An 18,881-nucleotide genomic window follows, 5' to 3' on the forward strand; every position below is an offset into this window, starting at 1 on the left:
TGGAAGAAGCCCTGCTATTTTAGGTACAACTAAGAAAGAAAAACACTGCCAATTAAATTATGACACACTGTTGATGGTAGGACAGGCTTTGACTTCAGAGATGTTAAAGTGTGAAAAAGTGTGCATCTTAGAACTGATGAACTATGGAATTTAAATAGTGCTGGTGATTTACTCTGCATCTCATGCAATAATAATTCTAAGCCCTGGAGTGCACACAATACTAGCCTGGAAATTGCTCTCCTTTGGACAACCTCCTCTGTATTTTCCAGGAGTCACAGCTAGGCAGGTTTGGGAACAAGCCAAATACAAGCCAAGCACTTCCAGCGGTACCTTTCTAAGGGGTCTCCTAGATTGAGTTGCCAGATAAAATACAGGAAGCCCAGTTAAAATTGAATTTCAGATAAACAATGAATATTCTTTAGTATAAGTATGTCCCAAATACTGCGTGAGATATACCAAAACAATTTAACTGAGTGCCCTGTATTTTTATTTGCTAAATCTGGCAAGCATGCTCCCAGGGTAATTTTGACTGCATTTGACCTTCCCCACATGCTTTTACTCTGGGACTTTAACCTTTACCTGTGAGGAGCATCCATTCAGACCTCATTCACTCCCTACAACAACCCTGAGAGTTAGCATTACTGAAGGTCATTTTAGAGCCGAAGGAGCTCAATTTCCTCCTCAGACTTGAAGGTCCCATTAGATTAGTTGGTATGGGACTGAATTCTGATCATAGTTTTCAATCTTTTTATAAAGAGGTTAAGGTCCAAAAGATACAGGTCACTGGGGAACCACGAAGATAGTAAAGGTACTTTTACCCCTGGAAACAACCTCTGTGTGTTGGTCAGTGGTCACTGTCATGGGGCAGTATATCCGGCCTAATAATGATGATAATAATAATAATAATAGTAACAGCAGCAGAAGCAAACACTAAGCACAACTTCCTACGTGTCACACACCTCACTGCTCACTCTTCTACTATTCCCTTTTTATAGAGGGGGAAACTGAGGCACAGAGAGGTTAAGGAGCTTGCCCTTCTCATTTTTAAAGTTTGAGCATAACATCACCTTCTTGGAGAGTCCTTGATGAGCTCTCCTTAGATAATCCCTTCTCCCCCATAACTCTTTATTATAACATGCTATTTCTTTGTGAAATTAGCTTGGCACTCAAAGCCTTTCAAACTATGTTAGCCTCTCTCAGCATCCCTCCGATTTGGTTATGCCCTTCTCACTTATAATTAACCATTTGGTGTCTACCCTCCCTACCTGGGTGCCCCATGACGACAGGAAAGGGAGCTGTGTAGTTCACTGCTTTAGTGCCAGGGCTGGCCCCTGGCATTGCAGGGACAGAATAAATATCTGGTGTTTTTATAAGTGGTCACTGCCTTTCCTTGCAGAGAGCCGAAGGTAATCTGGAAGCTTCATCTGAAGTGAAACTAGTCCATTAAAGCTCGCCCAAGGCAGATAGTGCCTTTTGGATAAGCCACCGATTAAGATCACTGGGGCTTTTCTCTGTTAGCTGGGCAATGGCTTGCAGCCACCAGGTTCTCTGGTTGCCTTGGGGAGGGAAATTTTCCTCCAAACTACAGCATGTTTAACGTCCAAGTTCCCGGGATGGCTCTTCTAGGACACAAGTCTTGCCCACCAGAATCTTTCCTGTGCTCCCTCTTCCTGCAGAGACTGAAGGAACCCATTCAAAGGCTCCTGAACTAGATCAGCATCCTGGTGTTGCTGAGACAAGCCTTGGGGCCCTGACCCTCCTTTGAAGAACACGAATAGAAGAAAAGCAGTTCTACAGCAGGGTTGGCAAAGGATAGGCTTGATACTGTGGATAAGGGCATAAACAATGAGCTTAAAGGCAAATGTATTATTTCTGTATGTGTGTGGGCTCTGTTTACACACACACACACACATACACACACACACTTCTCCCAGATGCACTTCTACTCAACAGTAGGTGGACCTTAGAATTGCCTGAGAAGTTTAAAAAATCCCCAAACCCAGCTGCCTCCAGACCAATTAAATCAGAATCCTCAGGGTGGACCCAGGCACCAGTAGTTTTTAAAGTTCCCCTCGTGATCCCAATGGGCAGCCAGGGTGGAGCATGGCTGTGCTGAAGAAAGCCACATGCTTCCATCTGGAGCTTGTAGGAAGGAAACCTGTACGTTTTTAAAAACCATATACAATAGAGCTTTGCAAATATGATTAGTTTTTGTGTTATTTATTTCCTATTTCCCATAAACAACTTCTAAGCGTTGGCACAACGTTGCCATCTGTAAGGCATATGACAATAACAGTCGGTCGCCTAATAACCAGGGAAGCATTAACGTTTGCAGGCTCTAAATTATTTGCATTCGTCTCGTATGATCTGCATTGATGAAGCCACTTAATGCTTGATTTCTGTGTCTTCTGATGGCACTACCAGAAGTAGGAAAGCTATATTTTCTGGGCTTTGTATTGTTCTTTGTCATCCTACTGAGTCGTTACAAGATGGATTTATAACAGATCTAAAGCTAGTATCAAAATGAAAATTAGTTCTTGAGTAGAAAAATAGCAATCCCGTTTGAGTCGCCTGTAGCAAGTGCGTCATATCTGCCTCTGCAAGGAAGGAAATGACTTCTTAATGTGGTTTTCTTCCACTAAGGAGAATTAAATCTATGTGGCAAATGTAAAACCAGCGTGCTGGTAGCCAAATTCTGAACGGAAAGATCCATGGCCCTCATAAACATATCTGTGGCCCGACTGTATGCTAATGAGCCTCATTAAGGCTCAAACTTCCCCTGTGGAAATGCAGCTCAGCCACAGAGCTGGGCTATCTTCCCTCACTGTTTTGCCTTCTGTATCAAAGTTTACTCCGAAATAATGGGGAAATTTCTCCATCTGCTGCCAGCCGCCGGGGGCGGGGGTGGGGGGGGGGGGTTGTTCTCTGGGTTAGATTTAGATGGTTTTTGGCCTGAGATAGCAAACTGCACTATTTGAGTTGACAGACTTTTTGCTGGGTTGGTGAGATTGTTTTCAAAGGACCTGACTTTGGGGTGAATGCACCTGGTGGGGTGGAGCAGGATGCGTGGAACTGTCCACTCTTCAGTGGCACTATGGTTTCTCTGTGATAGATTAAAAGGCAAGCACTGTTGAGAACAAAGCTGGCACCACCTCTGCCTGGCTGGGTGATCTTGAACAAGTGAACAAACTTCCTCAGACCTCAGTTTCTTTCTTGGTAGGTTGGGGCTAAGTAGTCCCTGCCTTGTGTATGGTTATTGTAAGGATTAAATTAAATAATGCACGATGAAACAGTACATATCAAAGAAACCGGCCATTGCCTCATAAATAGTAGCCATCATTGGTGCTGTTAAATCGTTTGCCTCAATCTCCTCAAATGACGTAAGACAAAATACTACCCTGTGCATCCTGTGGAGAATTTAAGCCTTCAGCATTTTACGATGTATAGACCACACACAGGAACGACAAATTTAGTTAATAAAACCGAATTGCAATAGGAAGGTAAGAGGGAAAATTGAGCTCTTCTAATGAAGAGAGTTCTGAAAAATCTTCTCTGTCTCTGACAGAATTGAAATTTTATTCACTCTCTATGTAAATCTGAGACGTATACAAGATGTTTTTTAAAATAAGTATAGGTGTCTGAAGAGGATTTTAAAATGATTCAATTGACTAAGACCACTTGTTAATTTTTTGATAAGTTGTTTCTTCATTTAATGTTTGCCTGACTGACGCCTCTTTTAATGGATATACTCTTATTTCTTACTCAGGACTCACGGCCCTTGTATTATTATCATAAATTTGCTTGGGCTCTTTTGGTTCACTGAACAAAACTGCTCATATAAGAGAGGCTAAGCCAGAAAGAATCGGAGGTAAACCACAGGCCAGCTTGGGGGAATGGTCATGGGTGGGCAGCAAACTCAATGCCTTCAGGGTCTGGGAAATAAAATGAATGAATGATGCCTGCCAAGCATAAGAAGATTAGAGAGTGGTGAGGATTATGGTAAATGGCTGGATAACCCCTCCTCCAAATCTGTAACCCTCACTTCCAGCCACAGCATATAATTACAAGGGAGCCAATGTGCCACAGGAGCCTAATCTAGTTATTTTATTAGAGAAGCTGGAAATAGGGACTTTTACATAAAACCTCCCCATTTTGAAATTTGGGCGACTAATGCAATTAAAAGACGCATACCTCCTGGCCTCTGATTTGTGAATTCTCTTTAGCCACCCCCACAAGACTTGTTCAAGGACATCTCAAGGGTCCATTAATAAGCCTTTTCCATTTTTTTACCCAAAGCTCCAGAAACATGACAAGGAGGAGGAGGACTCCCCAGCCTTGTGGAGATCGGAGGAGGACATGGCAGCCGAAGCTGCAGCACTGCGGGTCTACTTTCAATGACTCAGGTACGCTGTGCACTTCGGCATCACTGAGACCCTTCAAGGGGCTCCCTGCCCAGGATGGGGACACGCAAAAGCAGCTTCACCAACATCCTATAATGGTGGCAGCAAAAAACGTAAAAGCTGGAGTGGAGAACACCCTGACCCTTGAGGCTTATTCCAACCCCGGGGTCTCCTCTTCCTCCTCCTACGCCACCTCCTATATAACTGTCTGTTCACTTCCTTCCAGCCCACCCTCAGCCCACTGTCACCTCTCTCCAGTTTCCTCTCCTCTGTTCCTGCCTGCCTCCAATCCAATTTCCACAAAGCATCCTGAGATAGTTTGTAACCCAAACCTGATCCTTTAAGAGGTCAAAACCCTTTAAGGGAATTACATGGCCCTCAGGCTCAAGTCCCAGATTCCTGTTAGTCTGTAAGGCCCTGTGAAAGAGCTCTCTCTACACCAGACCCCATCAGCCACACCCAGGCCCACTCCTCTTTATCCCTGGGCCTCTTCTCCCCAGCTGCCACTTGGGAAACCGCCCTTTGTGTTTCTCTTTAGCTGTGGCTGCTAGGAAGCTCAGGCCGCAGGCAAAGGTCAGGGTAAGAAAGAATTATCTCTTTGCATTAATGATGTTTAACTGTTGGGAGATCATAGATTTGAGACTCTGGTAGGAGGGGCCGGCCTGGTGGCGCAGCAGTTAAATTCACACATTCTGCTTCTCGGTGGCCTGGAGTTCGCTGGTTCGGATCCTGGGTGCGCACATGGCACCGCTTCGCAAAAGCCATGCTGTGGTAGGCTTCACATATAAAGTAGAGGAAGATGGGCATGGATGTTAGCTCAGGGCCAGTCTTCCTCAGCAAAAAGAGGAGGACTGGCAGTAGATAGCTCAGGGCTAATCTTCCTCAAAAAAAGAAAAAGAAAAAAGACTGGTAGGAAGCTATAGCTAATCTCCTTTTCAGAATGCATATTCACAACAAATTCTTATACATTGTCAAGGGGCTCATGGATCTTCTGAAATCTGTTGATAAATAGGGTTGCCATGAAATATTGGGATACAACTAGACTAAAAAAATTATTGGTTGTTGAGCTGAAATTCCAGTTTAACTGGGCATCCTGCGTTTTATCTGGCAACCCTGTTAATAAACCTCCTTAGGGATAATGGACCCAGACAAAGAGTCTCTCCTCTAAATAGTTTCTTTTTCCTATTTAGAATTGTCTGCTTCATCTGGTCTTGTGTAAATGTGTTTGTATTATAAGTTGCTGAAGTAGATTAGATACAAATTAAAAACAGTTAGTGAACAAATACGATTTTATATAATTCATTTGCTACTAGCATCAACCACTTAGTGATCATGATTTTTAGCTAGAAAACACATTCATTGTCTTCCATTTTCACTTGAAAGTGTAAGTCTTTTTTGGTTAGTTTAAAATGTATGTGCATTTCTTGGCCTTTTTCTCCCCACCCTCCTTTTTAAAGCACTTTAATTACTTAAAGACCCAGTATCACCTACTTCTCCCTCATTATCTTTCAAGCATGTTGCTGTGCTCAGGCCCAGGCATTCTAGAAAGCTTATTTCATTCTCCCATGCCATTTGTTTGTCAGCTCTGCCTCCAGTTGCCTGAAGGGATATAGTGTGGTGCTAGCAGAAGCTATCTTTGATATTTTTACTTTTAGCCTTTTCCACTGTTTACCTTCTCATTTTTTCCTTTCTTTTTCTTTAGGATCAAGCTAGTTTACCCAAGAACATATAGGCCTATGGGCATGAGTGCAAACCTCTTTCTCTTCCTCTTCTGAAAGCCTATGTGTCGTTTTGGAATGTCCCATTCAAATTGGGTTACCATTCTTCAGACTCAAATTCCTAGACTGCATTTTTTTTCTTTCTGGGTTTTTAATGTAATGGGTGCTTTCAGGGAGAGGCAAGAAAGCTCTAGGCTTTCCCTGAGGCTTGCTGAATTGTAGGATTCTGCCTGGGAATGCATGTTCTAGACACTTTAAGAGAATTTAAATTTATTACCCAAGTTTCCTGTATCCCTTGCTTTGTCAGTTTTTGCTTCTGTCTTGCCTTCAGGCCTAACATCTCCTGTCTTCCAGGTGAATCAACTTGCCTTATAAGTCTTGCCAGGAAGCTATTCATTCTAACTTCTTATACAAACTACTGCCATAGTACCTGTGGATTTGTAAATTAACATTAATATCTCTCCTTAAGAGTCTTTGGTTACAGACCAAACAAATCACCTTCAGTTTTCCCAGCAGTCAGATGTGGGAACTGAACCCAGGAGGGATAACGTGGGTGCCAAATGGCACACAACTAGTCACTTGGAGGTGAGGGACTTAAATGTAGGGTCCTAAGATTTCACCAACAGCATCTTCATCTCCTGTGGTATGATGGGACTGGATCTACTTCTCTTTAGAGACAAAGGAAAAAGGAAATGTTTTTTTAGGAAACCTGATCATTGAATTGGTCTACCCGGTTGTTTGACATCCATCCTCCTCCCTTCTCCACACCAAATGTTTATACAGTTTTAAGGAGTTCATGGAACTTTTGAAATTTGTTAATAAATAGGGCAGTCATGCAATATTTGGACATACTTGGTCTTAAAAAATATTGTTTATCTGGGGGCGGGCCCGGTAGTGGAGCGGTTATGTTCGCACATTCTGCCTCGGCGGCCCAGGGTCCACTGGTTCGGATCCCGGGTGAGGACATGGCACCGCTCCTCAAGCTGTGCTGTGGCAGCCGTCCCACATATAAAGTAGAGGAAGATGGGCATGGATGTTAGCTCAGGGCCAGTCTTCCTCAGCAAAAAAAGAGGAGGATTGGCAGCAGATGTTAGCTCAGGGCTGATCTTCCTCAAAAAGAGAAAATATATTGTTTCTCTGAAATTCAGACAAACTTGGCCTCTCCCAGCTTTCCTGGTTATATCTTCAGCAGCAAGTCAGTCTTAGGCGGAGGCAGTTTAAAGACTTTGATGGTGCTCATTCTACAAGACTGCACAATTTGCAACACATACAAAGGCAGATATGATAGGGCTTAGCCCTGAAATTGTTAACAATAGCTAACATTCCCAAGAATTTGTAAGACGTAGGTTCTGTTATCGTCCCATCTTACTGGTGACGAGAAAACTGAGACTCAGTCGTGTTAAGTGTTATTCCAAGGTAAGTGATTAGTAAATGATGGATCTTAGATTTGAATGATACAGTCCAAACCCAAAAGCCATTCTCCTAGTCTTTGTACTGCCTACCTTGCTAAAAGAGCTCACTTCTCCAGCCAGCACCACCTCCCTATCTCAGCTCCCCTTGCACCCTCCCAGTATTCTCTTCAGCCTCTTCACCTGGTCTGCTGGCCTCCCTGGTTCCACTGTGAGGACTTCCCTCTTCCTCCCCTGCTGGACTTCCTTGCCAGCCTCGTTAATGCCACCCTCTCCAGCAAAATAGGCCTGAACGGGCCCCATCTGCCATTGTTCACTTTCAAGTTGTTCCAGACCATGCTGATTCCCACGTAGGCTGCCTGCTATCTTTTCTCCATTTTGACCACATGCCTAAATAATATGAACTTGGGCAAGTATAGTGTTTCCCAAATTTCATTTATTCCCATTTGTTGTGATTATCCTCATTTTTGTGTACCACCTAGGGTATTGTTCACTTATAATTTACTTGATTCACTTTTTAAACTTCAATTCATTTATATTAAACTTTATATCTTAGCCTCAATGAAAAATATTTCTTGTAACTAGAAGTTAAGCATACAAATAAATGTAAAGAAAAACACTTTTGATGAATTCCAGCTCCACATAGTTGCTTGCCTATCAGGCCCAAGATTCACCCTCTTTTTGTTAAAAAGAGAGGCTGGCCATCCTTAGAGAGGTATTTAAGTCCAGCACCAAACTGAGACTCTCCATTTGACTTATTCACAAGGTTTAAAAGAAAAATAACCCACAGAGAGATTCAATGTACATCACTTAAAATTATCTTAACCAGACAAATGATTCCCATGTTTGGAAAACAGCAGTAGAGGTCAGAATTCAAACCCAGAGCCAACTGGCTCCAGATCTGCTCCAACCCCTAAGCCAATGCTCCCCATGTCCCCCACCAGGCATGCAGAGAAGATAAGGCACATGGGGGAAACCAGAGTTAGCTTCCCCAGGATGAGAAGCCACTCTCTGTACTGGGCCAGGGGACACCAAGCAGGAAGCCCTGTACCACGCCCCACTGCCTCCCACAGGCACACTCAGTCTCTAGGCTGATTGGATCTGACTGAACCCACTCCTTCTCCTGGGAGACCAACTCCAAAGTGTTGGCCTTAGCATTTTGTTTGCCATCAGTCTACCTTAGAAACCAACATATTGCAGATTAGAATGTGAAAACTCATACTCAGAGATACCCTATATAGGAAAGTTACTGTAATAGGTAAAGAGCTGTTCTCTGTTAAATGTTTAGAGTGGAAATACCTAACAATTGCTCAGGAAGTGGAAACCCCTGTTCTATATCTTCTTTATGTATAAACCCAGATTAATCCTCAGCATGATAAGACTGCCACAGACCACAAAGATCAACATTCCAAAACTCAGCCCCTTGGAACCATCAGGGACCAACATTAGCTTAGCTGTGTAGAAGAATTCTCTTGATCTTCCCATACAACTCTGCAGGATGTTTTAGTGTCTTGGCTGCTCTCTGTAACCTTTGCCTAGCAGAAAATGACTTTGAGTTGCAATTTCTTAAGCAGTAGTGAAAAATAGACATTGCCTTTGCCATGCTCAGGAAAAGCCAACAGTCCAAGGGTTGCTGAATGAAGCTGCAGATGTCTCATTCTCCACCTGATGAGGGTGGCAATCCTTTGGTTCCAGGAATTCAACATCTGCCTTCTGCTTAGGTGAATTTATGCATTGGCTGCCACACACTGGGCTGAGTTCCGGGATAAGGGTCCTTCAATGGCTCTTTTAGTCTATATTCTAAATTACATTGGATGACAGCAGATCTGCGTTCCTTACCAATCTTGCATCCTTCCTGGAACATAGTAATTATTTAGGTATTTAATACTCAGATTTACTACCTATACACACCCATGCTAAGTTTCCTACTTAATTTTAAAGCAGTGATGTGTACCAGTGGAGGAAGATTTTTATCTTCTCCCTGTCCTCACTCCCACCCCATGTCGGAATTGAGTAGGGTATGTTGTTTGTAAAATATATAAGTATCACCCCTAACTCTTAAAGAAAGTCAGAGCAGGTAGGTTTCCACATCCTGTTGTGTCAGCAGAGTTCATTTGTAATTCATCAAACTCTCCTCTGTGCGTGCTGTTATTTTATAGATAATTGGTTGCCTCTCATTTACTCACAATGGAGCTGTGCAATTTCAAAGCAACTGAGTCAGCCCAAAACAGCATTATTAGTAGTTACAGATACTACTCTGTCAAAGCAAAATTTTGACTCTGGCATTTTTTTAAAATCACCATAATTTCAGCCACTGGACCACACTTATATCATAATCATGGACAGTCCAGGTGGACGAGAAAGGACAAGCTTGCTTATTTAACAATGTACTAGTCACTGAATTGTGCCTTTTGAAATCTACCCTACCAACTTGAAAAAATTCTCAACTTTCTCAGAGAAGGTCTCCTCTCAGCATGGCAGCCTCTGATGAGAAAAGCTCAGGGAGCAGATCATAGTAATCTCATGTTTTCTTGGGTAAGAAGAAGGGTTAACTTCAGCTCTTTGACTAGTTCAGTCCTAAACCCACTGGGTAATCTCCGTGTAGTGGTATCATCAATACCAATGAAAGTGTTTGCCAACACTCTTTCAGCCATCCTCAAATTGATGCAGTAAAAGATTTTCTTTGGGGTAGAAGTGCAAGATCCCTTGTTTAAGACAAATGAGCTTTAGTATATTCAAAAATTCTGCCAGAAAAGGGACCCATCATCCTAAATGCAGCAAGAAAAGAGACTTCAGTGTGCTTTTTTCCCTCTACAGTCCATGTTCCTACTCGATTATGCTGCCTCTCTCCTCATTCTGTGTAAACTATGTTCATAGAACCTAATTTCAGTAGCAAGGAATTAAAGACTCAATTGTTTACATTCGATAAATAGAAATCAAGTCCCTATGGGCCTAAATTGGGAATGATAAACCATAGAATCATAGAGACTTTAGAAGTAATCAAATCTAATGTCCCATTCAAGATTTCTTTTACCAAAACTCAAAAGGATGACTATCTAGTTATACTTTATAAACATTCCCTTTATAAACATCCTACAAGACAGTCTGCCTCATGGTTCCAAAATGAGTTTTTAGTTAACTTGATTATTTTTAATATGTTTTACCAAGATCCAGCTTTCTCTAACATGTGCCCAATGGTTCAGGCAAAAGATTCCCACAGGCTACTGATGCGTAAAGAATCTACAGAACTGTTCTGTTGAGATTTAGCTCAACTGGTGATAGAAATGACTAGTGTCCCATCGTTAATTTAAACTCTTATGAATCTTGGAACTACATGATCCATCAGCACAGAGTCCTTTTCAGAAAAGTGTAATCCAAATGCCAAAAATAATTTTAAGTTTCAAATTTTACTTGCATCTTGCAAAAAGATAATGAAATAAAGCCTATCATCACCATCATCATTATCATCTTCATCCTAATCTCATCTCCAGAAATGGATACAGAAGTGTATCACACATCAATCTGCATGTTCTTGTGTGGCAAAAACCTTCTAAAAACTTCTACCCACTCCCAAGACTTGTTTTTTCTTTTTCTACTTGCTCTCTTCTACTCTATGTAGTCCTTTCCTTTCTCTTTTCTCATTTTGTCTTTGTCTCTGCCAGAAAGACAGCTGGGAAAAAACTCTCTCCTAGAGGTCATGGGAGGTTAATATGCAGAAAAACTATGAAAATTCACATTAACAATCATTGATCAATTAATAATAGCTAATATTTGTGCAATGCACTCCATCCTGTGCCTAAAATGTCTGTGAGCCACCTCTTGCATAATAAGTGCTCCATTATCATGTAGGTACTCAACCAATCAATGAAGGTTATGCCAGAAGAAGCAGCTGTAAATTGTGCTCCTTCTGGTTTTAATGCTTCTCTCATGATCCAAAAGACCCTGCAGTAACTTCTACTACCTCTAATCTATTATGAGTGGTGAGCAATGGAGACTGAGTGTCTTATTTATTAAAGTCAAGTCTAAAACATGGAGGGAAGAGAGGGTACATTTAGAGAATGAAAATGTCACCATTTGTCCCAATGGTGTAATTAGTAAAATTAGACCCCAGCCACATTCTGTGTAATGTGCCCTCTCCTCTTCCTCCTTCCCATCTTTTCTCCTTAAGGATAAGTGAGGCAGAACGTGCCTTTTGGAGATGGCAGGAGCCCTACGAAAACAAGAGAAGAGAGTGCTGGGGAAGCCATCTTGGAAACACACCTTCACTTTCTTGTACCCAACTCCTTTAGGGGATGAATGCCTGCCACCCCCTCATTGCCTTCTCCAGACCCCAATGCACTGACCTATTTTTGTTCAGTATTACCATTTTGCAACCCTATCATACAGGATGTGAAAGGCAAACCTTTCTTCCCCTTTTAGAGCCTCAGGTAAATAATCTGCAACCCAGAGAAAAAGTTAGGTGGCAGGTAATGTCTGTTCTAAGGCAAATGCTTGTCTTGAGCTTTACACAGAACTTTCTAGAATGTGCTTTGAAAAGAAAGGACTGGTAAAGTGAACATTATAGTTTTGTGAAAGTTATGTCCCAGCCTGCTCCCAAAAAGAAATCTGTTTTTCAATCACTTGTCCTAAGCAACAGGCATATCCATCACTGATGAAAGTATAAAAAGACATTATGGGGGCAAGACCGGTGGCATAGTCATTACGTTTGCTTGCTCTGCTTTGGCGGCCCAGAGGTCACAGGTTTGGATCCCGGGCACAGACCTGCAGACCACTCATCAAGCCATGTTATGGCAGTGATCCGCATACAAAATAGAGGAAGATTGGCACAGATATTAGCTCAGTGACAATCTTCCTCAAGCAAAAAGAGGAAGATTGGCAACAGATGTTAGCTGAGGGCCAAGCTTCCTCACCAACGAAAAAACAAAAACAAAAAATAAAAAGACATTCTGCAGTCTCCTAGGAATGATGTCTGGATTATCTGCCATTTTGCTTTTTACTCTCAGTGGAAATGTCTTTAAGTAATTTAAGGTGGTTTCCTATCAATAGCCACTAAACTTATTCTCTGAACTCATGTGTCTCTGGACATGTTACTTTTTTGCACCTTACTTTCCCTAGTTCTGAATTGCTATGATGGAAAGCATTTTACTTGTATTTTAGGTTTATTATAAGCATAACACCAAACAATGGGTAGCAAAGACAGCTCTAAATTGTGCTCCTTCTGGTGTCAATACTTCTCTGAAGATCCAAAAGACACATTGTTATGTTATCCTACCTCCAATTTATCATGAATGATAAGCGATGGAGACTCTGAGAGTCCATTAGCTATGCCAATATGTAGATTCATTATTTTCCCTTTGATTTCTATTATATGTTTAAAATGATAAATTGTAGAAATGTTTAGGTTATGAGAAATTAGTTTAAACAGTAATTAAAGAATAAAACCTGTAGGGCAGGATGTTTTCAGACCACCAAAAATGAAAAGAAAAAGAGTGACTTCTATTACTAATGCCAATTAATTTGAATCAAACCTCCCACTGTGTTCAGCTAGAAAAATTGTACAAATTGTAAGAAAATATCTGTTAAAAATAATAACGTAGCAAAAGATTACAGGGTCAAGATCCAAAAGAAGACAGAAATCCAGAGAAATGATCCAGCATTTGGGGTTGCTTCCCTCTGAGGGCATTTGTGAGTGTTGGAAAAGCAGCTAGAGCTAGAGCAATAAAACCTGGGTTGCCAATGGTAGAGCCCTTCCTAAACCTCTATACCCAGGTGGGAATTCAAAGATCTGGGAAAGTGGTACCCTTGGAAAAAGAGTGAGCCAGACAGAAACCAGCCCTGGTACCAACTACAGCCCAATTTCAAATCATCTTGGTGATTGCGAAAGTCTCAGTCATAGGAATTGGATTAAGTTGATCCCAAATTGCTTGTCCCGTTAGGCTCCTGGAAGAGGCAAAGAAATATCACCTCTAGGAGAAAATAATGCTATCCAAATCTTAAATTACTTCTACCAATAATTTATTTTTCAAATAGAATGCCCAATATATGAGTGTGTACACACACACACAGCATATGAGGAAAAAAAACAATACAAATAAGATTAGGATCACAGGGTACCTAAAACTGGAATTATCACCCATAGCCGTTAAAAAAAACTCTACTTTTTTATGGGTAGAAAAGACAAGATTAAAAACAATTTCAGCAGATAGCTGGAATCTCTAAGAAAGATAGAGATGATGTGAAAGAGAACTGAATAGAAATTCTAGAACTAAAAAATACAATAACCCAAAGAATGAATTTGGGAGCACATTTTGCACAGCCAAAAAGAGAATTAGTGAACTTAAAGATGAGCTGTGTGAAAATATCCAGAATGAACCATAAAGAGATGAGAGTGGGAAAAAGTAGAAGAGAGGGCAGAGATATAGAATATAAGAGAAAGCCTAGTAGACATTTATTCACAATTCCAAAACACAGTTTCAGTGGAAGCTGTGCTTAAAGAGATAATAACTGAGAATTTTCTTAAACTGGCAAAAGCCACCAATCCAGAAATTCAAGAACACACCAAACCTCGAGCAGGGGATGTAGAATGCACACCTAGGCACATCATGATGAAACTGCAGAAAATCCACTGGTGAGTTGTTAGATTTAATAGTGAAAAAAAAAAAGAACTTACTTTCAAAGGAGTAATAGTCAGACCAAAGGCAACAAAAAACAAAGAAAATCAGAAGACGATGGAATGACATCCCTAAAAAGCTGAAAGAAAATAACTGCCAATCTAGATTTCCATGCCCAGTTAACATATTCTAATAGAATGAAAGTCAGATAAACACATTTTCTGACAAAAGCTGAGAGAATTCGTCACCAGCAGACTTATACTAAAGGAATTCTAAAGAAGAAATCAAGTGGAAATTAGAAACCATTTTGAACTGAGTGAAGAAAACTAAAACTTGTAGCTGCAACTACCAGTGTGTTTAGAGGTAATTTACTTTTAATTACAACGTATACATTTACTGGAAGAAAATAAAAGCTGAAAGTTAACGTGCTGAACATCTTTCTAGATATTGCAGTCATTAAGAAAGGATAAGAACATATAATGAATAATTATAGACCAATAAGTTTTAAAATTTGGATTACCTTAAGTTTCTAGAAAAAATACAGCTTACACAAACTGATACAAAGTGAAAAAGAAAATATTAATAGTTTGATAACTATTAAAAAAAAATCAAAGCTGAATTCAAAGCCTACCCACAAAGAAAATGTCAGGCCCAGATAGCTTTACTGGTGAATTCTACCACACAATTAAGAAAGACACAACAATCTTATCAAGAATTAATATTATTCTTAATAAGAGTTGCCTTACACGTGAACCTGACAAGAACATAACAGAAAGGGGATCTACAGACCAGTTGCACTTGGGAACACAGATGCCAAAGTCCTAAAAGATAGCAAAGATATCTGATAGGTTAATTGTGTGCATGTTTGTGTGTGTATGCACAATCTATGACAAGGATAATACATTATGACCGATGCCATGTTGGTTTCACATTAGATTATCAAGTAATGTCATTCACCAGACTAATAAAGGAGAAAATGGCAGGATCATCTTAGTAGATGCAAAGAAAAAAGTGTTGATCGAATTCAATATCCAACTTAATAAATATAAAAGCTGTAGAAAAACTAGACTAGAAGGGAATTTATACTTGAGTGAAATGTTGAATACTATTCATCTGAGGTTGTAAGTAAGATAAGAATATTCACTATTAGCCTTGGATTTCACAACGTACTCAAGGTCCCAGCTAGTATAGTTAGGCAAGAACAATAAAGAAAAGGTAGGAAGATTAGAAAGAAAGGAATAAATCTGTCATTTTTTGTAGACAACATGGTGTATGCAGAAAACATAAAAGAATCTACTAAGAAACAATTAGAATTAATCAGTAAACTTAGCAAGGCCTCTGAATATAAGATCGATACATGTAAGTTTTGAATTTCTGTATATCAGCCATTGTCTTAGTGAGCTTGGGCTGCCATGACAAAATACCATAGACTGTGTGACTTAAACATCAGGAATTTATTTCTCGTGCTTCTGGAGGCTGGAAGTCCCAGCTCAGGGGGCCTGGTCAGGTTCTGGTGAGAGCCCTTTTCCTGGCTTGTGCAGCCTCCTTCTCACTGTGCCCTCACGTGGAAGAAAGAGAGTGATCTTTAGTCTCCCTCTTCTTTTAAAGACACTAACCCACCATGAGGGCCCCACTCTCATGACCGAATCTAAACCTAATTACCTCGCAAAGGCCCCACCTTCTGTTACTGTCACACTCGGGGTTAGGGCTTCAACATATGAACTTTGCAGGCACACAGACATTCAGTCCATAACAGCCACACAGTTAGAAAATAGAAAAAATTAAAGTTAGTTAGCTTAAATTAAGATCAGAAATCAAATGCCTAAGAATAATTAAACATATGTACACTTCTAGACAGAAAACTATAAAATGTTATTAAGAGGCGTTAGAGAGGAATTAAATAAATGAAGAGATGAATGACTCAATTTTATAAAGACTCAATTCTCAAATTGACCTATAAATTCAGTGTTTTGGGTGTGTGTGTGTGTGTGTGTGTGTGTTGGGGAAAATTGACAAGTTGATTCTAAAATGCTTATGGAAATGTAGCCAGAGACTGTTAAAAGGACAAAATAGAAGCCTAGGAGGGCTTACTCTATAGGATATTGACTTATTACAAGGCTACAAAAGTTAAGAGAGCATGGTATTGGTACAAGAATAAATTGACTGATGGAACAAAAGAGAAAACCCAGAAAAACGTCTTGGCATATGTGAACACTTGATTTATCATAAAAATGACATCACAGAGCTGTGGGGAAAGGAAAACATCTTCAATAAATGGTTCTGGGAAAACTGGACATTCATGTAGAAAACTAATGAAAGTCTACCCTACGTCACATGACATGAAAAAGTCAGTTCCAGGTAGATTGTAATTCAAATGTGAAGTGAAAAACAATAAAGCTTTTAGAAGATAATATAGGAGAATATCTTCATGATCTGGCTATAGGGAAAGACTTTTTAAATAGGACACAAAAAGCATTACTATAAAAAAAGATTGATAAATTGGGCCACATTCAAAGTAAGAAATTCTAGGGGCTGGCCTGGTGGCGCAGCAGTTAAGTTTGCATGTTCCACTTCAGCGGCCTGGGGTTTGTCAGTTCATATCCTAGGTGTGGACATGGCACCGGTTGGCAAGCCACGCTGTGGTAGGCGTTCTACATATAAAGTAGAAGAAGATGGGCACAGATGTGAGCTCAGGGCTGTCTTCCTCAGCAAAAAAAAAAAAAATGGAGGATTGGTGGCAGATGTTAGCTGAGGGCTAACCTTCCTCAAAAAAATAAATAAGAAATTCTGTTTATGAAAAGACACCATTTAGAGTGGGAAAAGTCAAGACCCAGAGGGGAAAAAGTATTTACCACACAGGTAACCAACAAAGGACCAGTATCCAGAAGATAATTTTTTTTTAAGGAAGAGAAAAAGAAAAAACCTTACAGATCTATAAGAAAAAGTCAATAGTCCAATAGAATATACAAAAGGATTCAAATAAGCACGTCATAAAAAATAGGTATCGAAATGGCCAATAATAATCTTCAGTCATCAGGGAAATGTAAACTTAAATCACAATGAAATACCACTATACACCCACCACAAGAGTCCAAATTTACAAGACTGACAGTATCAACTGTTTGCAAGAAGGTGGAACAACAGAAACACACAAAAGAATACATACTGTGTGCCTGCATTCACGCAAAGTTCAAAACAGGCACAACTAAATTATAGTGGTTAGAGATACATTCATTTAGAGGGTAAAATTATAAGGGAAAGCAAGGAAGCCATCACCATAAAATCAGCCCAATGGTTACCTTGGTGGGGGAGGCAAGGAAGCATTGGGACTGGGAACAGGAATGTGGTGCGGGAAGGTGGAAGGAGGCTGGCAATGTTCTATTCCTTGCCATGAGGGTGTGGAGAGACGTGTTTGCTTTACATTAATTCGCTAAGCCATATATATATTTATATTAATTCTCTAAGCCATATATATATATATCTTCTGCACTTTTCTGTATGTATTGTATTTCACCATAAAGAGGACTAAAAATAAATCAGATAAATGAAAAATTTTAAATTAAGGACAAAAGAAAAGGAAGGAAGAGATTGATTTTAATGTATGGTCTAATTGCTGCCTGGATATTCAATTATTCCATAATAGGCTCAAACAAAAAAGTATAATCGCTGCATGTAATCTTTACAGACGCTCTGTTACTACATCAGAGAGTCGATTCTCCTCCTCTTGGCCATCCTCCCTGACTTTAAGAGGCCACACCGGCCAACCAGATCATTATCTCAGGAACTGAGTAGCAGAGATCACCACAGAGAAGACGCTTTATGATTAATGATTCTTAATGATACCACTTATGGAGAGCTTATTATGGGCTAGTTATACTAAGCACTTTACAGGTTTTGTTTCAATTAAACCCCACAACAACATTCTAGTACTGTTCTGATTTTCAGATGTGGAAACTGAGGCTTAAGGCAGCTCCGGGACTTGCCCAAGGCCTCTCAGTTTATACGCAGAGAGTCAGGGTTCAAGTCCAGGCAGTCTGACTCTGGAGCCCACACCATCACAGTAAAATTTGTGGGTCTGTGTTTAGAAATGTCCTCCCCTGCTTCAACTCTAGCTAACTGAAGACAAGAGTTATATATCGAAGCTGGGGTGCGAGCTACAGCTTACTCTTGCTTCTTCTCCAACTTCAGGAAAAGAGCCAGCATTTGATGATTCCCATGCTGGCAGCTTTGTATAGGTCACTTGATCCAGGGTCACAACCACCCTGCTGAAGGGACAGTGCTGTCCCCTGTTTTCCTATGCAGCAACAATGAGGGACTGAATATTTGCCTGAAAGCTAACAATGCACTCAACGAACAGAAAGGAATCACAGCTGATCAACCCTGGGCCATAATGCATTAAATGTTGGGTTCTTGGGATCAGTGAGGAGTCCCAAAGGCTCCATTTGAGACCTCTCAGTTGGGGCTTCCTCTCGAGATAAAGGGTTGTCACCAAGAGTCTGCAGTTATCTCTTGGATTTCAAAACATTTGGAAGATTGTTGAGAGAGTCAAGCCGAAAATAGGATGGGGTAGAGCAAACATTTGAATTTGGAACTGCCAGTCTCATCCAAAGGCTGAAATTCTGGGCCTGTGATGCCAGCTGGGCCAATTAGAGTTCCTCCCTACCTTTGGTGTATGGACCTAGAGAGAGAAGGCCCCTGACAGGGCTAGTGCTCATCATTTAGAGAAGTCTGATGCAGGAGAAG

The 18,881-nt window shown here is 40.6% G+C and overlaps 1 protein-coding gene across 6 annotated transcripts in view; it reads left to right on the top strand.

Moving 5' to 3' along the window:
• The window catches only part of FHIT (fragile histidine triad diadenosine triphosphatase), a 1,353,587-nt gene that overhangs the window by 1,324,438 nt on the left and 10,268 nt on the right, over positions 1–18,881 (top strand). For 5 of the 6 annotated variants that reach the window (XM_014868751.3, XM_070492769.1, XM_070492770.1 and 2 more), the window contains one exon: positions 4,297–4,403. The exons of the other annotated variant lie outside the window; for it this stretch is intronic. In XM_014868751.3, coding sequence (XP_014724237.1) covers positions 4,297–4,398 — 102 coding nt within the window. In that variant the 3' untranslated portion in view covers positions 4,399–4,403. The remainder of the gene's footprint in view (positions 1–4,296; positions 4,404–18,881) is intronic. 6 annotated transcript variants of the gene reach the window in all.

This window comes from Equus asinus, chromosome 21, assembly GCF_041296235.1.
Source record: "Equus asinus isolate D_3611 breed Donkey chromosome 21, EquAss-T2T_v2, whole genome shotgun sequence".
NCBI lineage: Eukaryota > Metazoa > Chordata > Mammalia > Perissodactyla > Equidae > Equus > Equus asinus.